General features: G+C 37.9%; 6 protein-coding genes and 2 pseudogenes across 9 annotated transcripts; 6 read left to right on the forward strand and 2 right to left on the reverse strand.

Moving 5' to 3' along the window:
• Positions 1 to 3: 3 nt before the first annotated feature.
• On the reverse strand, positions 4 to 3,760 carry LOC104775872 (TMV resistance protein N). Its single transcript, XM_087508596.1, has 5 exons — positions 3,209 to 3,760; positions 2,014 to 3,118; positions 1,626 to 1,928; positions 423 to 1,514; positions 4 to 297 (listed from the first exon to the last, which is right to left on the reverse strand). The coding sequence occupies exons 1-5, from the start codon at positions 3,673 to 3,675 to the stop codon at positions 109 to 111; spliced, it is 3,156 nt and encodes a 1,051-aa protein (XP_087364722.1). The 5' UTR covers positions 3,676 to 3,760; the 3' UTR covers positions 4 to 108.
• A 104-nt stretch (positions 3,761 to 3,864) lies between these two features.
• LOC104775873 (disease resistance protein CHS1) lies at positions 3,865 to 5,401 on the forward strand. Its single transcript, XM_087508597.1, has 2 exons — positions 3,865 to 4,509; positions 4,600 to 5,401. Exons 1-2 carry the CDS (start codon positions 3,913 to 3,915, stop codon positions 5,167 to 5,169), a joined length of 1,167 nt encoding a protein of 388 aa, XP_087364723.1. The 5' UTR covers positions 3,865 to 3,912; the 3' UTR covers positions 5,170 to 5,401.
• Positions 5,402 to 6,329: 928 nt separating this feature from the next.
• On the forward strand, positions 6,330 to 10,182 carry LOC147946663 (putative disease resistance protein At4g11170). Its single transcript, XM_087508598.1, has 5 exons — positions 6,330 to 6,879; positions 6,960 to 8,106; positions 8,189 to 8,515; positions 8,596 to 9,762; positions 9,854 to 10,182. The coding sequence occupies exons 2-5, from the start codon at positions 7,021 to 7,023 to the stop codon at positions 10,052 to 10,054; spliced, it is 2,781 nt and encodes a 926-aa protein (XP_087364724.1). The 5' UTR covers positions 6,330 to 6,879; positions 6,960 to 7,020; the 3' UTR covers positions 10,055 to 10,182.
• Positions 6,419 to 6,880, forward strand: LOC104778759 (toll/interleukin-1 receptor-like protein pseudogene; annotated as a pseudogene).
• A 2,562-nt stretch (positions 10,183 to 12,744) lies between the features above and the next one.
• Positions 12,745 to 14,458, forward strand: LOC104775875 (disease resistance protein Roq1-like). Its single transcript, XM_010499830.2, has 2 exons — positions 12,745 to 13,336; positions 13,444 to 14,458. Exons 1-2 carry the CDS (start codon positions 12,861 to 12,863, stop codon positions 14,093 to 14,095), a joined length of 1,128 nt encoding a protein of 375 aa, XP_010498132.1. The 5' UTR covers positions 12,745 to 12,860; the 3' UTR covers positions 14,096 to 14,458.
• A 2,372-nt stretch (positions 14,459 to 16,830) lies between these two features.
• Positions 16,831 to 18,249, forward strand: LOC104775876 (NDR1/HIN1-like protein 13). The gene has a single exon (XM_010499831.3). It carries the CDS (start codon positions 17,226 to 17,228, stop codon positions 18,027 to 18,029), a length of 804 nt encoding a protein of 267 aa, XP_010498133.2. The 5' UTR covers positions 16,831 to 17,225; the 3' UTR covers positions 18,030 to 18,249.
• Positions 18,250 to 19,714: 1,465 nt separating this feature from the next.
• LOC104775877 (putative pentatricopeptide repeat-containing protein At1g17630) lies at positions 19,715 to 22,525 on the forward strand (annotated as a pseudogene). The gene is made up of 2 exons (XR_015595293.1): positions 19,715 to 21,951; positions 22,275 to 22,525. The product of XR_015595293.1 is annotated as a putative pentatricopeptide repeat-containing protein At1g17630 (transcript).
• On the reverse strand, positions 22,523 to 24,844 carry LOC104775878 (heterogeneous nuclear ribonucleoprotein 1-like). 3 transcript variants are annotated; one of them, XM_010499835.3, is made up of 7 exons: positions 24,722 to 24,844; positions 24,325 to 24,527; positions 24,124 to 24,164; positions 23,682 to 23,845; positions 23,494 to 23,602; positions 23,255 to 23,424; positions 22,523 to 23,171 (listed from the first exon to the last, which is right to left on the reverse strand). In XM_010499835.3, the coding sequence occupies exons 2-7, from the start codon at positions 24,519 to 24,521 to the stop codon at positions 22,749 to 22,751; spliced, it is 1,104 nt and encodes a 367-aa protein (XP_010498137.2). In that variant the 5' UTR covers positions 24,522 to 24,527; positions 24,722 to 24,844; the 3' UTR covers positions 22,523 to 22,748. The 3 variants fall into 3 exon arrangements, with proteins under 3 accessions (XP_010498137.2, XP_087364725.1, XP_010498136.2); XM_087508599.1 differs by having other exon boundaries at positions 24,645 to 24,821; XM_010499834.3 differs by having other exon boundaries at positions 24,325 to 24,824.
• Between the last annotated feature and the right edge of the window lie 38 nt (positions 24,845 to 24,882).

Here is a 24,882-nt window from a genome sequence, read left to right on the forward strand (position 1 = left end):
CAGTGACCTTAATTCTTCATTAGTTGAAATGTAGTAATGTTTGTTGCTACAACCTGGTAAGTCTTGAGGAAGCTGCTGGTGACTGGTCTCTGGTTTGAGTCTTGAGTTTCAATTGAAAACACGCAAGAGAAAAATCACAAGAATAGCCACTAGCGTCATGCAGAGAGGTATGCCTACAAACATGAGCGAGGGTGTGATCTTTGGAAGGCGGATGTTTCGGCCACTTCTTGTGGCTTGGTTTTTCAGTACATAACTCGGCATCTCACTGTCTTGAAAGCAGTCTTTTCGCGGCTGTACCTATAAAAAGAATGGAGATGATATATATTAAAAAAAAAAAAAAGGATTAGATATACAATCATAGTAGATACGGGTCAGGAGCCACCAAGTTCTTATCAAACAAAAACGAGCCACCAATTATTCACCTCTTTGTTTGGTAATTCCTTGGAATATTCTACAGAATCAGCTTCGAGTGAATCACAACCGTTTGCATCAAGAAACTGGAGGCTCAAAGGGAGTTCTTCCAGTGATATGAGTTTCTTGCAGTTATTGAGGCAGAGAGTTACTAAAGAGGTAAGATCTCTGATGCTTGATGGTAATCTCTCAAAATCATGGCTGCTAAGATCTAAATATGTCAACTTGGTGAAATAACCAAGCTGATCTGATAATGGCTTAACACTGTTGCAGTTTTCAAGGCTAAGCTCAAGCAAACTGAATCTTCCCAGACGGCTTGTGTCAAAGAGTTTCACCAATGATCTGAGATTTCTACAGTTTGAAAGTGTCAGTGACTGTACCTGAGGCAGCTCTGGTAACTCCTTGAGCCTGCAGCAGTTTCGAAGACAGAGAGTATTCAACCGGGAGAGGCTATTCATAGCTTCTGGTAAGTTCTCAAAATCATTTCCGCTGAGGTCCAGCTTCTCTAAGAGCTCCAAGTAACAAATCCCAAATGGGATTTTCCGGATGTTTAAGTTCACTAGTGTTAGCTCTTTCAGGTCGGGAAAATCAGGAAAGCTGTCAAAGGAGAAAGATTCACCATTTTCTTTGTGGCTGAACCTCATGATGCTGAGGGAATTGAATCTGTTGCACTCTGACATGACCCAAGGTGCTTGTTGCAGACTCATCGTCGATAGAACGGGTATCTGTTGCTCAGAATTAAAAGAGACGTATTCAGCATATCCTTTAAATTTTGAACAAAACTCAAAGCTTATGTCTCCTCCAATCGTTATGTTTATAAGTGCATCCATTTTCACTTTTGCGTCTGGGAACTCCAGTCCAATATGTTGCTGTCTTGTAGATTTCCGTAAAAAAAACCGCAGGGCACTTCTAAGCCTGCCACCACAGTAGGATAGCTTAAGCTTCTTCAGGGAAGACCTTTTTCCAATACACTCTGGGATGCCCTCCAGTCTCGTGCAGTGTTCCAGAATCAGTTCCTCAAGACTCGTGATACTTGAAAGATCTGGAAGCTGCTTGAGATACTTAGATCCCGTCACATCTAGTCTCTTCAAACTCTTCAACATCTAAGCAAAGATACAACAACACATGCAAATAGTCGGAAATATGTTTCTTGCAAGGATTCACATGATTTGCTCTATCAAAACACACAAACACAAGCTTCAGAAATATCATACCGGTGTTCCACTCCAGAGAGTTTCTAAATCACTGTAACGCAGATTGAGTTCAACAAGAAAACATGGATCCGAACCGGAAGGCAGGGCTCTCAATGGAAATGCATCCCAATGGAATAACCTTAGGCTACGAGGCAGGAACGGTTGCTCTGGAATGAGTTGCAGCTTCGACGCAATGTAATCTACATGCTTGTAAACTTTGAGAAACTTGAGATTATGCATACGGCCAACGACGCTGGCCTCCATTGAAAACACACAGGTCATCTCACACGTGTGCAGGGATAAGCATTCAGTTTGTTCTCCTCCCTGATGATAAAGAAGAAAAAAGCAAGAAAACCGTCAGGTCATGGTGCAGGACACACTAAAAGAATAGGTTAATATAGTTGCATACGTCTCTGAAAGCCAGGGCATCGCGGATTTCTATAGGATCCCTGAGGAATTTTCGAGCCAAAGACATGTCGTCGTGGATAATTTCTCTTCCCATTTGTTCTACCAACTTGTGCATAATAACACATCCATTAGTTGATATTTTGATGAGAGACTTCTCTGCTAAAACTCTAATCCACAGGCTGCTCTGAGGTATGGGGCCATGAAGAAGGGAAGTGATACGCTGGAGAGTGTCTCCATTGAAGAGACAGACCATATGAAGGAATACATTCTGATGTGGTTTAGGTAATCCCTCGTAACTAATTTTCAAGATTTCCATTATATTCTCATCAAGACTGCTTTCAAGTGCACCCAAAGATTCTTCCCACTCCTCAGGAGTCGCCTTCCTTCCACGGAGAAATAAGGCATGGGCTTGAATGGCAGAAGGAAGCCCGTGAGCAAGCCGAGAAGCTCGGATTGAGAGTTTGTCAAAACCATCAGAAGGAGGACTTCCTCCTTCAAAAGCAATCTGCTTAAACATCTCTAGGGAATCCTTATCATCCAAGCACTTAACCTCATAAACGATTTCTACTCCACAGGTATTGAGCAATCCCATATCTCGAGTGGTAATGATAATTCGGCTGCCAGGACCAAACCAGTTCTTCTCTTTGGCCAAGGCATGCACCTGCCCCACTTTATCCACACCATCAAGGACAAGAAAAACCCTTTGATTCCCAAGTCTCTTCTTTATCTCTTGGCATCCAGCTTCCACGCTCCATAACCTAATATCATCACAGAGGATATTGCAGAGCAGTTCCTTTTGCAAATGCTTAAGATCATGGCCACTATCTTTACTAACACTACTCTTAATGTTTTCGGTGAAAGAATGAGCTGGAAATTTAGGTGAGAGATGGTCATAGAGACACTTAACAATGGAGGTTTTCCCAATTCCTCCCATTCCCCAGACTCCTACCATGAGAACCTCATCGGATTCCAGATCCAAGAGATGACTGAGACCTTCCATGTGAGCTTCCATCCCAACAATATTGCCAGAGTCTATTTTATGCAACAACGTCACACGTCTCGAAATATCTCTGGCAATTTCTCCAACCATTATAGCCTCATCAACACTAGTAAAATCGAAAATAAACACTACTTAATTAATAAAACTCAATTAATTTCCAATGCTAACACAGCTTGAGAAAGTGTAAAAAGGTTACCAGTTTCTTGAATCCACGCCTGAAAGATTGGCCACTAAGTTAAGAGCTTCTCTCCACCTGAGAACCTTATCCGCCATCTGAGGACGACCTTGGTACTTTTCTAAAGCGAAACTTCCTAGCTGATGCCTTACCACGGAAGGATCAACTCCATAGAAGATGGGAAAGACTTCAAGTCTCCCCTCCTTCATAAGCTCCATAATCAGTTGAAGTTCCAATAAGCACCACCTCGAAGTAGCGTAGTTCTCGGAGAGAACTACAATAGCGAAACTGGAACCATCTAGGGCTCTGCGGAGTTCGTCGGAAATGTGATCACCTATCTCAAGCCTTTTGTCATCTTTAAAAGTAACAATTCCTCTGCTTTCAAGTGCTGCGTATAAATGACTGACGATAGTCTTGCGGGTGTCTTCTCCTCTGAAGCTGAGGAAGACGTCGTACTTGGATACATGAGGTGCAGAGGATGACGCCATTGTTCGTACAGAACGATTTGGTCTCCGGAGTTATATGCATTATGTAATGTTGTCTTCTTTTCTGGGAAATTGCAAAAGTGAACACAAGTAGGGAAAATGTTGAACTCTCATATAATACTAGTAGTGGTTGACTGACTTTACAGTGAAAAGTCTACGCCTAAATGGCCTTGTACTCCTTATCTTTATTTCCTTCAAAATTTTTAGAATTCACACAATTTACTCAAAACAAAAATTAGAATGTCTTCTTCTTATTCATTTTTGTTGGCAGGAAGAGAGTTGGATGTGTTCTTGAGTTTCAGCGGCAAGGTAGCTCTTGACCTTGATCTCGGTTATGATTTATCTCGGAATGGTATCAAATCTTTTAAATCCGAAAGCTGGAAGGAGAATACTTTCAAACCAATTGATCAACGAACACTTGAGGCTTTGACAGAGTCCAAAGTTGCAGTTGTCATGACGTCTGATGAAGAAGCTTCTTCAGTTGGCTTCCTTGAAGAGCTTATGGTAATAGTTGAGTCTCATGAGAAACGTTCACTCACTGTCATACCAATCTTCCTCACAAAACACCCTTTGGATGTGGGACAAGTCTTTCAATTATTTCCTGATAAAGCCCAAATTTGGAAGACTGCAATTGCCAAACTGGAAAGCATAGCTGCACAGTATTCATTTTCTCGGAATCTTCCGGTGATCCACGGAACACACCGGATCAAGCAAACTGCTGATGACATTAGGCTTATGTTTCTGTCATCTGCATCAAGCGATTTCAAAGGCCTTGCAGGAATGGATCGTCACATGAAAGCGTTTCATGCCTTGTTGGCTTTAGAATCTGACAAAGAGGTTCGTACCATTGGCATTTGGGGTGGTGCAGGTGTGGGTAAGACAACACTTGCAAGGTACACTTATGCAGACATCTCTGTTAAATTTCAGGCACATATTTTCCTAGAAAACATGAAAGACATGCTTCTACCGTCAGAAAATTTCCAAGGGGAAGATCTTAGAGGTTTGGATCATGAGTTGAATGAATTGGCCGAAGCAAAGAAAAAACATCGCAAGGTTATATTTATAGCTGATGGTGTGCACAACATTGAACAAGGGAAGTGGATCACTGAGTACGCCAACTGGTTTGCTCCAGGAAGCAGAGTCATTCTAATCACCCAAGAAAGAAGTTTGCTTGTGGAATCTGGAGTTAATCATGTGTATGAAGTTGGTTCTCTAAGATATGATGAAGCTCTCCAACTCTTGTCACGTTTTGCTTTCAAGCAGCTGTCATATCCTCCTCCTGATTTCGAACGCCTCTCAGTTCGTGCTGTCCAGCTCGCAGGGTTTCTTCCTGTGACCATTAGACTGTTTGGTTCGTTTGTAACCGGTAGAGATAAAGAGGAGTGGGAAGCTACACTGCTTAAACTCAATGCAAAGCAAGGTAAAGATTTAATGGAAGTGTGGAAGATTATGGACGCATCAGAAGATGAAGAGATAGTGGAAGCATCACAAAGTTAGGCATGTAACTAATACAAGTCCGAAGAATCACCGGTTTGGTTTCCTCAATGATGATATATATGTATGTCCACGCTTGTAAAATGTTGGTATCCACAAACTCCATAAGCTTTATATTTCTTGAAACTGTGGCGACAAGTTTTAACTGTTGCTGTTAGTAGATAGATTATAAGCGCAGATTGTTTAGTTTCTTTCACACAGCTATGGTCATAAACACATTGGTATTTGCGTGCTATCTCACTGATCCAATAAAAGTAGACGTAGTAGCAGAAATAGAGGAGACACACCTGCTTGAAACCGCTGATACAGAGAATGGGCAATATTAATGCATTCAAAAACATCTAAGACCCTAGTACGACTACTGTCATTGAAAGGACGATTCTGGTCACACTCATAATAGCATTAAGACCTGATCTTGAGTTTATAAATTACTATTATTATTTATCGTGTTAAATGTTCCATTCAAGTTCTAGATTTCGTTTCAATTTCTTTTTGTCTGTATTGATTTTTTTCACTTTGTTATTTTCTGAAATAAACCTTTGTAAGTCTCCTCATTGAACCAACAAGAACTTTAGTCAGATTATAAATATAAAAAAAGGACTGTAATTTTTTAAGGGAATAAAAGAAAATAAGAATAGCTGGCCAAGGATGCAATGATAATAATGTTTAGATAGTAGTAAACTAAAAGAAAAAGACTAAGGGAGATTATTCTCCTTCTAATAATTTGCCACGACTAGCAAGCACGTCCAGCACAGTGAGGGTAATGGGTATGTACATGTCATATGTTTTTCAAATGGTATCTTTACATTAGCAATGTTTAGATTATCAATCTATTTAGTAAATTGTTATATAAGTACTAAAACTATAAGTAACATGGTAAGTATATGATATGAGGATGGATTAAAGGATACAAATGACTAGATGAGTTAATGTATATATTTGTTCTTTTTTCTTTTTTGGCATACAATTTGTCTGAACTGGCTGGTAGAGACTAGAGAGATACAAACTAAACAAAATGAAATGATTATTCACAAAAATAAGCATGTTTTTGGATAATGACTTTTAAAAACTCAGAATATACATCCAGGTGTGCATGCGTTGACTTTGAATAATGAAGCTGAGTTTTCCCCTTAACTACAGCTGCCTGTCTCAGTCTTGATCTCAATGTTGGTTGTCGAAATCGCTTCCTTCATCCTTCTACTTGGTAGCGTAATTGTCCCAAGAGCGATAGAGGGAAGTAACTTGAAGTCAAATGTCCTCATCCCCTGCACCTCCTGGTTACTACGATGTCTTCATCAGCTTCCGAGGTGAAGACACTCGAAGAACCGTCGCTAGCTATTTGTACAAACAACTTGTCAACAGAGGGATTTACACCTTCAAAGACGATCCAAGGATTGAGCTGGGAGACTCCATCCCTGAAAAACTTGAAGAGGCCATCAAGAGTTCAAGGTTTGCCGTTGTGGTTATCTCAAAGAGCTACGCTACTTCAAAGTGGTGTTTGGACGAGCTTCATCTGATCATGAAACTTAGATTGGAAGAAAAGATTTGTGTCATCCCGATCTTCTACGACGTTTTCCCCTCTGACGTTAAAAATCTTCGAGGGACTTTTGCTTTAACATGCCATCGAGGTTGTAAATTGGCGCAGAAGCTTCCCAACTGGAGAGTAGCCCTTAGGCGTATTGGAAACCGAAAAGGCGCAGAGTCCAGTAAATAGTAAGGCTTTTTCTCCCTTTTATTTAACAATGTGCCAACGTATCCATCGAATCCTTACTGTTTGTTTATTGATATGGCAGCAAGGACGATGTCACGATGGTTGAAGAAATTGTTTAAGTTATTTCATGCAAGTTGTTCTCTATGTTGCCAACGGCTACCGAGGATATCGTTGGAATGGAAGCTCATTTGGCACAAATCAACCCTCTCTTGGCCATGGACATCCACATCAAGAATGATGAGGCTCGAAACCAACCCTCGGACAATGACACCAACACCAAGGAAGATAAGGTTCGAATAATAGGAATCTTGGGAATGAAAGGCATTGGTAAAACGGCCATAGCCAGGCATCTTTATGAACAACATAAGAAATATTTCTCGAGTCATCATTGTTTCATTCATAAAATTTCTTCGGCACAACATGATCTCTTATATTTACAAAAACAGCTTCTTTCCAATATCCTTGGCGAAGAAGATCTTAATTTTCAGACCATTGAGCAGGGAGCTAGTTATATCCATTCAAGGCTTAGGAACCTAAAAGCTTTAGTTGTCCTTGATGACGTGGATGATGTGAAACAGGTGAATGCCTTGGCAAAGGTTGGATGGTTTGGACCAGGGAGCCGAATCATCATAACCACACGGGACAATAGCTTGCTTAGCTCCTCTAGAGTGAAAAATGTGTACAAAGTTAAGTATTTGGATGATGATATAGCTCTCCAACTCTTCCAGCGGATTGCATTTAAAGGAAGGAATCCTCCTAGAGACAGAGACTACCAACATCTTTCAGACCGTTTCTCTAGGCTTTCTCAAGGTCTTCCTTTGGCACTTGAGACTTTCGGCTTCCATCTCCATGACAAGTCCCTAGGAGTGTGGCAAGATGCTTTGAAAATGTTTGAGGAATCCCCACACGAGAGTATCATGACGGTCTTGAAAACTAGCTATGATAAATTAGACAAAGTTGGTAAGACTGCATTTCTTCACGTCGCATGCCTTTTTAATGGAGATCCTGTCGGACGAGTCATAACACTTCTTGAACGAGGTAGAGCGGGAATAAAGGCTTTAGTAGACATGTCTCTCATCGACATATCGGCTGATGGGCGTATAGCTATGCACCCTTTGTTAGAGCAAACAGGGAGACAAATTGTGCATCAAGAATCAGAAAACAGCGCTGCCAAACAACGAATCTTGTGGCAACAGAAGGACATCTGTCGAGTACTTGAAGACAACGCAGTAAGTACAAGCAATGTCCTGAATTCTCTTTTTTTGGTCATCATCTTAATAGTAAGTGTGACATACTGACATGTACATTTAGTATTATATACATCAGGGTACAAGCAAAATCGAAGCCATGGCATTAGATGTTTCTGAGCCGATGTCCAGTGATTTTCATATCAAGTGGAATATGTTCAAGCCGATGCATAATCTCAGTTATTTGAAGATCTACAGGCACTCTGTATGTTTAGAATCCCGCAGGGAAGATCTGGTTCTAGAAAAAAAATGGAGTATTCCTCATAAGCTTAGATTCCTCCATTGGGATGTATATCCATTTACAACCTTGTCTGCCAATATCAGTCCAGATTCTCTTGTTGAACTAAATCTATGTTACAGCAAGCTCAAAAGGCTCTGGAGTGGAACCCCGGTATGCTACTTTTGCTGTCTCCTCATATCCTTGCTAATAATTGCATCTTCTTTTTTTGTTAACATTCCCCTTCTTTTCAGAGACTTCTGCATTTGAGGAAACTTGATTTGACAGGATCTAAGGAACTCAAAGAACTTCCAGATCTTCAGGAAGCAGTGTGTCTCGAGGAGTTGATATTGGAAGGTTGCACTTCCTTGAAACAGATTCCAAAGTCCATTTGTAGCCTATCAAAACTGCAGAAATTTGATGTGTCAAATTGTGATGGGCTTACGCATCTTTGGATCAAAATAACGGAATCTTTAAGCACTGTCATCCAAGACACAAGCTCGAGCGTTAGATCAGTCTACCTGAAAAATTTTAGCACAGAAACGTTTGTGGCAGATTCTCAGGGCATTTCTCTTGAAAATCCATCGATCAAAGGAAACTTAAAACTGGAGTTAAAGCTTCTAAAAGGATATGCAGAGCATCTATCTTTTACCTCCGAGAAACAGATCTCTCGTGAGCTGATGAAGTTGGAGCTCGAGTCACCTCCCTATGGTTTTAGTTCACTCGACATCATGCGGTTTAACAGCAACAAGAAGAGAAGTTTCAAGTGTATTAGCTTTGCAGGGTTTCCATGGTTGATAGAGTTAAATCTAATCAACCTAAACATCCAGCTAATCCCAGATGACATCCACCATATGGGAGTCCTAGAGAAGTTGGACCTCAGTGGGAATAGCTTAAAAGGGTTACCTAGTACAATGAAGCTTCTTAGCAAGTTGAAACAGTTGACGCTTTGTAACTGCCGCAGTCTGGACGAATTGCCAGATCTATCTCAGCTGGAGATCCTAATACTTTCCGACTGTACAAACCTCAGAACATTGATGAAGCTTGATCAGGAAATTAGATACAGTTTGCTCGAGCTTTGGCTTGACAACTGCAAGAACATTGAGTCACTATCAGATGAGCTACGTCATCTCACAAAGTTGACATATTTAGATCTCAGCAGACAAGATTTCAAGACATTACCGACAAGCATCATGGGCCTCACCTCCTTGGTAACTCTCTGCCTCAATTACTGCAGCAACCTCGTATCACTAACAGGGCTTCCACGGAGTCTCAAGAGTTTAAAAGCACATGGATGCAAGTCTCTAAAAGCTTCCACCCTACCCAGCATAATACATTCTGTTGATCTAACTCCATGCCCCCATTGGAAGCAGAACTCCAGTCAAATCACTCGGTTTCCAGTTGGAAGACGCAGTAAACAGGTAAGAAAAAAAAAAGAAAAGATCTTCTACAGTCAATTGTCTCTCTGAACAATATACAAGCTCATTTCCTCGTTTTTTCCCCGCGTACTAGGAGGAACCAGTATGTGCTTGCTTCAAGGAGACTACCAAAGCTACAACGGGTTATCAAGTGGCTATATCAATCCTATTGCAGCATTTAAAGCCATGCTTGTGGGATTTTGCTTGGTGCGTTTTGATTGCGTGTCTGGCTATTCTGCTTGTGAGTCTGGCCATTCTGCTTACGACCGGAACAAATCCTTTCCGCCACAACTAACATATACTTAAACACACATAACTAGTGATGATTTCTCTGTTGTAAGAAACTCACATTTCCAAAGGACGTGTGATGTGAGTGTTTCATTCTACAAATTTTCCTAATACAAAGAAAGACGAGCTGAGGCAGCATAATTGTGCAGGTGAAAAATGCGTAAAGACTCCACTTAGTTGCGAATCGATTTTTGTAGTCGGAATTTTAAGCAGCCAAATTACAAACCCAGATTGTGAGTCCAAATACTCAAATCGTTATTCCAGAGTGGACTGGTGATGATGATGACTGATGATGAGAGACGAGACGAGTCGAGTCGTTCGACAATCGATACTCATTCTTCGAAATGAACCATAAATATTTTTTACAAATTTTGTATTTGTACACCTTATTAAGTGTACAACCATTGTGTAGAAGAGTTGTGTTCAGCACTATCAAATCAGTTAATTATATCTGTACACCTTGTACACTTAATAAGGTGTACAGATGTAATTAACTGATTTGATAGTGCTGAACACAACTCTTCTACACAATGGTTGTAGTATACACGATTATTCTGTACAACAGTTATGGTGTACGGTTAACACCATCCACCATGTAATATAGATTGACACCGTCCAGCAATATTTGAGTACGGTTTAAACCATCCAGCTTAAAAAAGTGTATGAATACGAAAGATGTATATAATAAACTTAAAATATATATTAAACGGAATTTTCGATTCGATTGTACAGATATTAGTCAATGAAATTTTTTAAAAACAAAATTCCAGATAAAAAAAAAAAGAAAATCTGTGTTTTTTTTCTATAGTTTGATATGCATTTTGTTTGATGAATTTATTTGATAATATTAAATATTTTTTACAAATTTTGTCATTCGTACACCTTATTAAGTAATCTGTACACATTATTAATTGTACAGATGTAGTTAACTGATTTGTTACTACTGAACACAACTATTCTATACAATAGTTGTAGTATACACAATTTTTTTGTACAAAAGTTATGGTGTATGGTTTACACCATCTAGCTAGCATGTTAAATAGATTCATACCATTATGATTTACAATGATTATGATGTACGGTTTAGGATATTTTTAATACTTTTATAATTAATATTTGCAGTGTTTGTGGTTATATACTTTATTTGCGTGTATTTCAATTGAGATAGAGACAGAATAGTTGGTTAGTAACCAGTTTGCAATGTTAGGCTTCACGAGTTCGACCCCCGAAAAGTCTATTTTGTGGATTTTTTAATGAAGGGCAAAATCGTCAACTCTAAATCTTATTCTCCATCCGATTTCTCTGAACCTGCAACCCTAATTCATTGCCGCCGATCATTAAACTACTTGTTTTCCATCGATTTTTTCTTTATTTCAACTATTTGGATTAATACAAAATCTGCCCATCTTGAAGTTCCCACCAGCCATCAAGATCCGATGTAACACAACCAGAGATGATGATGACTGCGGCGGCTGCACCACTCCTACTTTCTCCGACCACAAGATTCCTCCCACCACCGCTACTACTCCTCCTCCTCCGCCACACAAACCCCGTCCACCTTCTACCCCTTTATCTCTTTGCGTCAGATCTCGCCTCTCATACACGAAAATCGTCAATTTTTAATGAATTGGGATTTCAATCAATGAGAGATGGAGAAAAATAAAGAAAATCAGATAATTGGGTATGTGAATATTCAATTGGGTGAAGAATCGAGTGCGTGTATTCAAAAGGGAAAAAAATATACAAACCAAGCTAAATCTCTTTGTGAGAGAAACACTAACAAAGAAGAATAAAAAAAGGAAAAAAAAAAAACTAATAATTCCAATGGCATTATTCGTAAATATAATATATAGCTGAGGTTTGACTGTAAACAAAACAGTGCCAAATAAATAGTGTTCAATGTCTATTTTACCAATTGTAAATAGTAAAGGTACTACTTTTTAAACTATGTTAAAAAAACGTTGTATTTTCCAATTATTTCGAGTATTAAATTGTCTACAAGTCAACTGGCCTGTTCAGTCTTGTACATTTTATTGATAGAGAGGATCAAGTTGTCCCTTGCTTCTTGTTCTAGTTCTACCCTAACAATAAATCCACAAACAAAAACAGACACAAACGAGTCGTTTGAAACGACTAGGCAGCCCTAACCTATATATGTTCGACTAGGCAGCCCTAACCTATATATGTTGTCGTGCTCTCTCTCGGTCCCCTCTGAGAGAGTCTTGTCTTGTGTATTACGCCAACTTTAGATGACAATATATAAGTCCTCCGCGTTACCTATGTCAACACATAAATCATAATCAAGAATAAATATTAAATATAATAAATAGTAATATATCTCTATGTAATAACAACACTGACCAAAGTTTTTCCGTTTGCTCAGCATCAACTGTTTAATTCATCCAACTCCGATCCGACCGTTTATTATTCCGTGCCATACACTTAGGATTGCACGTTTACATTAGAAAAAAGTCCAAATGGTGATAAAAAAATACGTATATCAAGTTTTTCTATACATATAGAATTCGCGTTACGTCGTCATCATCTCGTCAACTCAAAGCATAACCACGTAGATCGCCAAATCGAATATTGATCGAATAAGCTAATATGTGTAGATTTTATTCTTTGGACCTGTTCTGTTTCATGACTTTCCACAACCAAAACATATTTCTTTTAGTAAATTCTCAACAATTTTCTCGGAAATTTCACACTCTTTTCTTTTCTTGACACCATGCGATCCTCAAGTTATTATTCATCGTCTTACAACAACATACAAAGCTTGGAAGTAAAACCGATGCTTCCGCTTGAATCGAATGTATCCATCGTCGACTTCTTCAACTCCTCCCGAAAAGTTCGATGTCTTTCTGAGTTTCAGAGGCAAAGACACTCGCAGGTCCTTCATCAGCTTTCTTTACAAAGAACTCATTCGTATGAGTATTCGAACTTTCAAAGACGACGTCGAACTCAAGAGCGGCCGTAGGATTTCTTCAGATCTCCTTACCGCTATCGAAAACTCCAAAATCGCCGTCGTGGTTGTCTCGAAGAATTATCCTGCGTCTCCCTGGTGTCTCCGAGAGCTAGCCATGATCATGGATGTTGAAAAAAGAGGTTCGCTCATCGTTATGCCTATCTTTTATAACGTCGAGCCTGCTCATGTGAGGAGACAAGTCGAAAAAGTAGCTCTACAGTTTAGGAAACATGAAGATAGAGAAAACCACGAGACTGTTGTGTCATGGAGACAAGCACTGACCAATTTGGCAAGTATCTCCGGTCACTGTTCTCGTGACTGGTAACTTATATTCATATCCTAGTTCATATCTTGATTTGATTTATATCACAACTCGAACTCATACAGATTTTGTTGAAACAATTCGAATTTATTTGCTCTGTTTTTAGGGAAGATGATTCGAAGCTACTCGACGAGATTACCAAGAGAATTTCTGACATGTTGTTATTCTCTGCAACACCAGCAAGTGATGGGATCAGTAAAGAATTTGGATTTGGTGCACACATGAAAGAGTTGTATCCATTGTTGGATTTGGATTCTAATGAAGGTGTGAGAGTTATTGGAATTTGGGCAAGAGGAGGTAATGGAAGATCAGCTCTAGCTAGATACGTTTATCAGAAGATCTTTAAGCAATTCCAAAGCCAGTGTTTTCTTGAAAACGTCAAAGAGATTCCTCGTGATTGCCAAATGTCGAACCTAAGAGACGAGTTTCTGATCAGGATTCAAGGAGGGTACTCGAAGATGAAGACCTCAGTGTTGATCAAAACAAGGCTCATGAGCCAGAAAGTTCTACTTGTGGCTAACAACGTGGATAAACTCGAACAGCTAGATGCTCTTGCGGAAGATTTTAACTGTTTTGGTCCAGGTAGCCTAGTGATCATAACTACACAAGACAAACAACTTCTTGTTGCGTTTGGGGTTAAAATTGTGTATGAAGTTGAGTGCTTGAGGTGCTTTGAAGTTCGTCAACTGTTTCGTCAAATCGGCTTTAGAGAGAGAGATCTTTATGATCCTGGTTCCAAGTTTTCTGAATCTTCTTGAATGGGTTGGTAACTCTGTTTCTGGTCCTAGAAAAATTGTTAGGTTCCTCTGTATAACTCTTAGAGGTAAGCTTTTTATATAGGTAAGTTTTATTATACCTACTTAGTAAGATTTGGCTTAGGATTAGTAAAATTGTTTATATAGTAGCCGGTGTGCAAAAAAAGTAAAACCGGTTGATCCGATAACAACGCATAAGCCTAGAAAAGCTCTGTTTTATGGAGGTTAGTTGGTTAGATAACAAATAAATTTGCTATGGATTGGTGTAAACGGAATGAACTTGGGCTCTCCTTACATTGAAAGCCCTGTTGTGTGTTCCCAATTCGGAAAAATTAAAAAAAATGTCAACGTACATTATATAGTTAATGACGGAATTTTAGGCGCGGGATTTAACCATCTCCACGCTTCACCGCCAACGTACATTAATATCACTCCTTCCCACGTGTTTTTTCTCTCGTTGTTGTGCAAAAGTAAAATGTATATTGAAGACTGAACCCATCGATCGTTGCATTGCCAACATTATTCTATTCCTTAAGTTATACGTAATCGTGATTTTAAAAGGAAGAGTAAAAAATTCACATCCATATCCAATGTTTATTCCAATTCCTCCCTTAATGCTCTTATTAGCATGGCTTGATCATATAAATTTGCTATTTTAGATCAAATTTATAAGGAAAGTGATTATATCATATATTTTATTATATAAACCCTAGTTTTTAAAGTTAATAATTCAATTCATATAATGGCAACATGTGTCAAAAGCTGCAGCTATCAAGTTAATGAGCATGTTCCTAAGCGAGACTTCTCAGATCAACTCTTCACTCCAAGAGAAATGGATGGTAAGAAATCTGATTCAAGCTTGTTAGCAGTTTGCTTGTTAATCTGTTAAATACATGATGCTGACATGGTGTTTAATTTTTTTTGGCAGGTTCATGCTTTCAACCATGAAACGAACCTAGTAATGGCGATGAAGGCAATGGACGCCGCAACCAGCAAAGCCCACACACTTGTCAAGATTACTTGTTGGGTTGGTCATACACTCCTATTCTTTCCGATGAACGGATTTGTCGGGAGCTGGATCCTTCAGCTTTTTTCACGCCTTCCTTCGTCGTGGTTGCATTTGTGTTTGGGAACACATGGAAGACGGTTTCCGACTCACTCATCTATGTTTGTCCAGCATCCATTCGATAATATTTTGACATGTATGAAAAAGAAAATTTATTAAATAATTATAGAAAAATTAAAATTCTAAATATAAAAGGATTACAATTAATATTTTTGAAAATTATATAAAAGCAAAAGTAATATATTATATAACTAATTATAATATGAAAATTATTTCTAAATTACTAATTTCAATAGGAAAATATGTGCAATTATTAAATAAAACATGTGAAATTATTAAGAAAAATATTTGCAATTAATAAGGAAAATATTTGAATATAATTGTAATTATTATTTATTATAATCATATAGTAAAAAGAAATTTATACAGAAAAGTGATTAAAGTAGAAAAATATTTAATGTATTAAAATTAGTGATTAACATAATACAAGAAAAATAAGATAATCAAAATAAGAAATTAATGTAATTTTCTTAAGTTTTTCAATCGGTGAATGATTTGATAGCGTATTCAATATTATGTTATTATATAAACCTTGGTTTCAAAGTTAGTAACTCATGTGATCGCGACATGTGTCAATTTTAACAATTAAAGATTTTGTCATGTGTTATACAAAAACTTTGTTTTAACATATTTGTAAATTATAAGAAATTAAAAATATAACAAATTTAATAAATATAAATAGATAATTTATATATGTATATAAAAATAATACTACTTCTAGTTTTAAATTACTAATTCTATAAGAAAAATAATTAAGAAAATTATACAATTAATTACTATAATAATACCTTAATTAAATAAATTATACTGTCAATTATTAATCCTAAAAGAAAAAGGATTGTATATACTCACCTTTACATAAACAAATAATTGTCTCAAAATAACATCTTTGAATTTTTGATTAATTTATGGTAATGTTAGTATAGTTTTATTTAAAATTAGTTGGACAAGTAGTAAAACTATTACGTATGAGATTACAAAATATGAAACAAATATATTTAAGATATTGTTACTTTTTCATATATGAGATAAACCAAGTTTTCAGTTATTTCTGATAATTATGTTTTATTAATTTCAGTTCTTTCTGATAATTATGTTTTATTAATTTTTAGTTTTTAAAAAATATTTAGTAAAGTATAAATTTGATACAATGCACATTTATTTTTATGAAAATTGTAAATGTTATTCAATGGGATTGAATGCATAGAATTAAAATCTAATTTTATCATCATATAATATATAAAAAAAATTGTATTGCAAAATCGAGTGTATGAACTCTAAATCCGTTTTTTTAAAAAATAAAATAAAATAAAATTAATATTCTCAAAAACATAAATCATATTTTCTTATATCTGCGAGCCTAATCTAATATATATGATCATTGCTTCAATACAAAGGAAAAATTATGTTTGGTGTACGATTTCACGTTTCATCTCACATATATCAGAATATCATCATCAATCATGTTTATTCTATCGTTTCAAAACAAAGTTTCATATTTTCTCCAACTGAAATACTGTATGTGAATGTAGGACTATATATTTACGAACAAATTCGTATATACGACAATACTAAGAAGGATGATAACTAGTCACAAATTTGTGTGTGTTTCGGCAATTAGTTACATTTATATATTACTACCAATTTTTAAATACAACTAATAATAGTCTTATTTTGGGTTTGCTCTTAAAATGCTTAGCAAATAAACAACTGTACTCTCTCGGTTCACTCTCGAACGCTTGACAAGCACGCGCTAATGTGACGCATGTAAGCTAGCTCTAGTTCCGCGTTGAGCTGTCACTCTCTTTGTCGGTCCTCTCATCTCTTTTTTACTTCGCTTCCTCTCTCCTTCTCCCACTACTAATCTTCGCTTAATTATTAAACTAATCACACTGTAATAAATAATAAATCTCCCCTTATAAAGAACACATAACATGTCCTAAAAATCTTACCCCCTTATTTTGTTCCCCTCTAATCAAATCTCTCTCTCATTCTCAATCTCCGATTATGACAGACGACAGAGTTTACCCTGCATCAAAACCTCCCGGCATCGTCGGAGCTGGCGGCGGCGCAACAACAAATCCAACTTTCCCGGCGAACAAAGCTCAGCTCTACAGCGCAAACCGTCCCGCTTACCGTCCACCAGCTGGTCGTCGCCGTAGTAGCCACAGCCGAGGATGTTGCTGCCGTTGCTGCTGCTGGACGATTTTCGTAATCATCCTCTTAGTCCTCCTCGTCGCCGCCGCATCAGCCGTCGTATACTTAATCTACCGACCTCAACGACCGAGCTTCAGCGTCTCTTCACTCAAAATCTCGTCTCTCAACTTCACCTCCGCAACTCACCTCACCACCGCCATTTCCCTCTCCGTCATCGCTAGAAACCCTAACAAAAACGTCGGGTTCCTATACGACGACACGGACATCACGCTCTACAAATCGTCCACCGGAGGAGGTGATGATGATGACGTGGTCATCGGTAAAGGATCGATCCCTTCGTTTGTTCACGGGAAGAAGAACACGACTATGCTTAGATCTACGATCGGAAGTCCTCCGGGAGATCTAGATGAGATATCGGCGGGTAAGCTTAAAGGAGATCTCAAGGCGAAGAAAGGAGTAGCGGTTAAGATTGTGTTGAACACCAAAGTGAAGGTGAAGATGGGATCTCTGAAAACTCCTAAATCAGGGATTAGAGTTACTTGTGAAGGGATCAAATTGGTGGCTCCGACCGGGAAGAAGCCGACTACGGCTGTTACCTCCGCCGCTAAGTGTAAGGTTGATCCCAGATTCAAGATCTGGAAAATTACTTTTTAAACATAGAAGAAAAAAACATTAATGGAATCACACATTCTTAGTTTTCTTGAGTTTCCATTATTTTTTCTTTATAACCATTGTTTCAATTTTCGTGTTCTTTTTAAAAATTTGATTTCATATACAGTTCTTCGATTCCTGTAAGACGTTTTTTTTTTTTTTTGGGTTTATGTAAATGAAGATATATATTTGTGTTGGGTATGAGAATTTAAAATTTTAATCATTTGTTAATATTTTAGTTTTCGAGTTTATTTAACAGTGATTATTAATCTATGGCGCGAAAAAGATAAGTGGGAATAAAACGCAACTATTGGTAGTAAGTTAATTAATAGGGTAATAATGCAAGTGAGGTGTGACCCTCATTATCTCAAGTGAGGTAATAATGCAACAACAAAACGCAACTATTAGTACAACAAGTGCTTTGGTCAATTAAGGTGGCTACTTTTTAGTATTTGTTTTGTTGTTGTAGTATCAAATAATTAAGCTAAGCTACCATGTGGTCCATGTGTGTATAAGAAGAATATACCCTTAAGAAGAGCCTGTCAATTATAATCTTTCGGAGAGATGGCCGAGTGGTTGATGGCTCCGGTCTTGAAAACCGGTGTATTATTATTTGCAGAACCATAAATTTAATTACATATAATTATTAATGTGTATTATTATTATTAATAAGTCTCCCGTCTGTTGGCAAATGACAAAAAAAAATCTTCGGGAGTCTTATTGAATAATTTAATTACAAGTGTGGGTGGGAAGTTACGTCCCCTTAACGTGTAAGAAGGTGTCGGTGAAATGAATTCAATTTTAACAAGAAAAAGCAAAAGCTATACAATGATTTCAAAATCAGGTGTTATGTAATTATCAACAACAAGTTATAAAAAAAAAAAAAAACAAGTTATAAATAAAGAAGAAGAGATTAGGTGTTATGGTCATGGTGTCAAACGACGGCTAACATGTGGTGGAATTTATTCGTTTCCGACATCATAATAAAAATCAAGTAGCAGAGATTTGGTTAGTTTAATCGGTTAATAATAATACTATTCTGATTACAATAAATCAACTCGAATAGACTATTGCTTACAAATACATAGTTTACGTTTATGGATTAACCAATCACATATATTGTTCAAAATCGTAGATTGATAAAACCTTTCCCTCACAAAAAGGCATATTTAGTGTGTTTTTTTTCTTCTTCTTATTCTACTTTTTCCAAGTTGGTTGTTGTTAACTTGTTATCGAGTTTTTTTCGAGAGAAACAAAAGATATATGTTATCCTTATTTGTTTGTGCAAGTGCAATGTGTATATTTTGAAGTAAAAACAAATTGTTAGATGGTAACATAACTCTGAAAAGCGTAATCAAATATGTTTGTTAAAAAATAATGATAATAAAAAAAAACAAATATGTTTGTTTAAATCTTATATTATTTGTATATATTGGCGTGTTAATGGGGTCGATAAATGATAATGTTACAGGACTAAAACAAAAAAAAACATGTGACCACCACATGTTATTAGGTGTTCAAGTTGACTTTTTTAGTCGCACAACACAACCAAAACGCCTTTGGTACAAAAAAGTAAACCTCATGCTAATAATTTATTTTGTTATGCGTAATTTAAATTTAATATGTTTACATAATTTGTTTTGTTACTAACCTATTTTGATGTTTTAATAATATATAACCTAGAGTTAATGTTTAAACAAAGAGCGTCAAAGTTAACATATTTTAAAATTTGGAAGAACCTGTCTGTACATGGTTCACTCTTCTCTTTGGCGATTTCGTCTTCAACAAATCCCTTGGCGTCTTCATAATTCTTGTTTCCACACTTCTCCATGTCGTCCACACACACCGATTTCTTCCCCCGACGTCGTTTCAGTTTCCTCGTACTACTCCTCCCTTACGATTAACAATGATCAATCCCTCTTCGATCACGTTCTTGGATTATGCTCGACGGCTCAGCAATGCAAGCAAGTTCACGCCCAAGTACTTGTATCCGATTTCATCTACCGTTCTGGTTCATTAGCTGCGAATTTCATATCGGTTTACTCTCGGTTAGGACTCCTCGTCGACGCCCGTAACGTCTTTGACACTGTTTCGCTTGTTTTGTGCTCTGATTTGCGTCTGTGTTACTCGATTCTCAAAGCTAATGTGTCTCATGGGTTACACGAGAATGCTCTTGAGCTTTACAATGGAATGCGTGAAAGAGGTCTCGCAGGGGACGCGTATGTGTTACCCTTGATCCTTCGAGCTTGTAGATACTTGCGTCGTTTTGGTTTGTGTCACGCTTTTCATAGTCATGTTATTCAGATTGGTTTGAAAGAGAATCTTCATGTGGTTAACGAGTTGCTCGTGTTGTATGCTAATAATGCGGGAAGCGTTGGAGATGCCTACAAACTGTTTGTTGAAATGCCTCTGAGAAACCGTATGTCATGGAATGTTATGATTAAAGGGTTTTCCCAAGAGTATGACTGTGAAAGTGCTGTTAAGATTTTTGAGTGGATGCAACGTGAAGAGTGTATACCAGATGAAGTGACTTGGACTTCAGTCTTATCATGTCATTCGCAATGTGGCAAGTTTGAAGATGTGATTAAGTATTTTCATGTTATGAGGATGAGTGGAAGTGTAGTAAGTGGCGAAGCACTTGCTGTTTTCTTCTCTGTATGTGCTGAGTTAGGAGCGTTAAGTACCGTTGAGAAAGTTCATGGGTATGTTATAAAAGGTGGGTTTGATGAGTATTTGCCCTCGAAGAACGCGTTGACACACGTGTACGGGAAGCAAGGGAAAGCTAAAGAGGCAGAGCTGTTGTTCCGGCAGATAAGAAACAAAGGTATAGAGAGCTGGAATTCTTTGATAACATCGTTTGTGGATGCTGGTAAACTCGACGAGGCTCTTTCATTGTTTACTGAGTTGGAGGAAATGAATGTTGTTTGTAACGTCAAGGCTAACGTAGTTACCTGGACCTCTGTTATCAAGGGTTGTAACGTCCAAGGAAGAGGAGACGATTCACTTGAGTATTTCCGACGAATGCAATTTTCCAAAGTGTTTGCTAATTCAGTGACGATTTGTTGTATACTATCAATTTGTGCCGAGCTTCCAGCTATGAATCTCGGAAGAGAGATCCATGGGCATGTGATACGGACCTCAATGAGCGGTAACATTCTGGTTCAGAATGCATTGGTGAATATGTACACAAAATGTGGGTTACTAAATGAAGGGAGTCTAGTATTCGAAGCAATTAGGGACAAGGATTTGATCTCATGGAATTCGATAATCAAAGGTTATGGTATGCATGGGTTTGGTGAGAGAGCTCTGAGTATGTTCGATCGAATGATAAGATCTGGGCGTCATCCTGATGGGATCACTTTGGTAGCTGTTCTTTCAGCATGTAGTCATGCAGGGCTGGCTGAAAAGGGACGCGGAATTTTCTATTCGATGAGCAAGAAATTTGGATTAGAGCCCCAACAAGAGCACTATGCATGTATTGTTGATCTCCTTGGTCGTTTAGGGTTTGTGAAAGAAGCGAGTGAGATTGTGAAGAACATGCCTATGGAGCCTAAGGTCTGTGTGTTGGGGGCTCTGTTAAATTCTTGCCGAATGCATAAAAACATGGACATTGCGGAGGATATAGCATCCCAACTTAGTGTTCTTGAACCGGAGAAGACAGGAAGCTATATGTTGCTTTCTAACATCTACTCTGCTGGTGGAAAATGGGAAGAATCTGCAAAGGTTAGGGCTTCAGCCAAGAAAAAAGATTTGAAGAAAGTTTCTGGAAACAGTTGGATTGAATTGAAGAACAAATCCTACAAATTCTCATCAGGGTCAATAGTACAGAGCGAGTTTGCGAGCGTCTACCTGGTTCTGGAGGATTTGGTTAGTCATATGTTGAAAAAAGGCCCTACACATGATGGGAACAATTATGAGGATGATCAATTATGAACAGCATAAGAGATGAGTATATCCCGCTTAGACTGAGATGATGCACATCAAACAAAAACCGAACTTATGGAACCTATCAGGTAAGCTTGCTTTAGACCTTTGAAACTAGCATTGACCAGTTACCAAATCAATCTTCAAATGAGAAGAATGGTAGTCATGATAAACCCAAACTAGTTCTTCTGAAGCTTTATCTTGCTAAGTTTGGCAGTTCGTAATCTTCTTACCTTTTCAATAATCATAATAATTGCAAGAATACTCCATAACAGTGTCTGCTGCATATCTTAATGTTACAGGTTCTAATAATCCTCGGCGTTATCTTTGATGGTAATAGGCAAAGAACATCTCTTGCCTCTCCTGAGCTACAGATCAACCAATGTCAAGCTGCTGTAAGATAGGAGAACCAAGAGTTGTAGCACTGGAACGCTCAATCTGGCACTGATGGTCACACACACCCCTTTAAAACCCTTGAAGAGAAGAGAAGAATGGTGTGTATAGCGATATATTGTTTGAGATGATTACAATTGTTGAAGTTTGATACTAATCTAATAATCATACATCCAACGTTATTAAAGAATTTCAATATCAATAATAACGTTTTTCCCTAAATAACACCTTTGTCACAAAATTGAATTGACCTGTCTTCAAACAGGTCTCTCTCACAACAGTTGAATGTGAAGAATTGGTTAAGTATCCCAATCTATTTCTTAACTTAACCCGTTCCTTGAACTGTAAAGAGAGAGAAAAACATCTTTTTACAAAAAGAAGAGCCTCCGCAACAGCAGGAGGTTCTTACTTTTGATAAGGATGGTATCGAGCTGGCCCTGAACCATTAGTCCCATTTCCTCTGCCACTGCTTGAGCCGCTGTTTCCGTTCCCATGAGCTTTTCCACCTCCATAAGCAGTAGCCGCTGCAACACCATAGCCACCACCCATATAACCGCCAGCTCCATAGAGAAGGTTGAACATTTGACCTCCATAACCATAACCATAGCCATAGCCGCCACCGTAACCATAAAATCCAGCAGCGTTGACCATGGAGTTCCCTGCGTAGGCTCCATAACCGCCATAACTACCATAACCCGAATACATATTGTAATCTTCATTTCCTTTCCCACCATAACAATCTTCCTGATCATACTTGCCACTAGCACCATATGATCGAAAGCTGTTATCTCTCCCGGTTCTCTTCGGTTCAGCCCTTCTTATCTCCACCTATTAATCCATTATCAGTGCTTGAGATTGCTATATTGATTTCTTTAGCTTAAATTCTAAAACAAAAGTAAAACGAGGTTTGCCTGTTTGTCACCGAGCTCGTGAACTTTTCCATCGGAGAAAAGTCTGTCAACAGAATCTTCGGTCTGAAAAGTTATAAAACCGAACCCTCTAGACCTTCCAGTGAGGTGGTCATACATGATCTGGTGCTCGATTATGTCACCATATACACAGAAATAATTCTTCAGTTCATCTACAAATATGAAAAGGCACATTATCAGCAACAGTAACAGAAAACAGACAGAATAAAAGAAACTTGTACCTTCTTCCAAAAGTGGTGGAAGTCCACCAACAAAGATTTTCCTAGTCTTTGATACCGCTTTGATATCGGTATCCCTGTCCCCTCTAGGAACAGTCCTTTTCAGTTCAACCTAACATTTAATAGGAATTAGCCAAAGCATCCAATTGCTAACAAACTGAGAAACAAAAGCGGAGCAGATGATATATTACCTTTCGATCATCTAATACATGTTCTTCCTCCAAAACTTTCTCAGCAACAGCTGAATCAGCAAAAGTCACAAACCCAAATCCCCTTGGGTTTCCAGTCATTCTATCTGTCATGATTACAGAATCGACAACTTCTCCAAACTTTCCAAAGTAATTCACAAAAGTCTCTGAAAAAAAAAGAAACAAAGTAGAAGCAATAGAATCAATACGCATAAGAAAAAATAACCAAGAACAAAGAGAGAATCACAGTGACTTAACTCTTCCATTGCCAGTCACAGAGTAAGGAAAGGGTGAGTTCTAATGATCAAATTATATGAAAGAATCCTCATACCAGATACAGGATAAGGACAGATTATTTGTTGGAGCTCCAAAGAGCTCAATTCAAGGCCAAGACAATGAAATGACTCAAACAAAAGCAAGAACTACCAGAAACATCATACGGTACCTTCAGTTGTTTCCCAAGAAACTCCACCTACGAATAGTTTCCTAACAAACATAAACAAAGACAAAAGACACCATAAGAAACCTTTCCATCAATATCTTAATAACCAGCTTGATCGATTGAGAAGGAGATTAAAATCAAAAGTAAACCCAAACCAAAAAAATGAAAAGAGAAAGAAAGTGTAAATCCTAAGAAACCACAAACCCAGGAGAAGACATGGACGAAGACGAATGGCGATTCTCAACGGCATGCTTCATCTGAACCCCACCAGTATCAACGGCTGCACCACCGTTACTCCGGTCAACAAAGGTCTCCACTTCATAATCCGACGGAGGTAGTTGTTCCTTGTGTAGGTGACGGTGGTAAGAGTCATCATAACCACGATCTGAGTTGTAATCCATCGATCACTGCGGCTCAATCAAAACAAAAAAAACCCTAAATTTCTCGGTCTGCTGATGATGAAGCAGCTCAAGCGAAACGAGTGAAACCCAAACTTATAAAAAATGAAACTTTGTATCTTTCACCAATTTCGACTGCTTGATTCAAAGTGACAGCATCAAACATTCAAAAAGTTCAGAACTTGGAAGAGAAAAACCCTAACCAAAAGATGGGTGAAGTTGAAACGGCAACAAACAACAAAGCTCAGGCGAGAACTTTTAACACTTGAGTTGAGTCAGCCAACTGAGAAAATTTTGAAACATAATAAAAAAATTTGATTTTTGATTCGGTGTTATCAACTTATCATCGGAATATATGAAAACG

Source organism: Camelina sativa, chromosome 3 (genome assembly GCF_030686135.1).
Source record: "Camelina sativa cultivar CO46 ecotype springtype chromosome 3, ASM3068613v1".
Classification (NCBI taxonomy): Eukaryota; Viridiplantae; Streptophyta; class Magnoliopsida; order Brassicales; family Brassicaceae; genus Camelina; species Camelina sativa.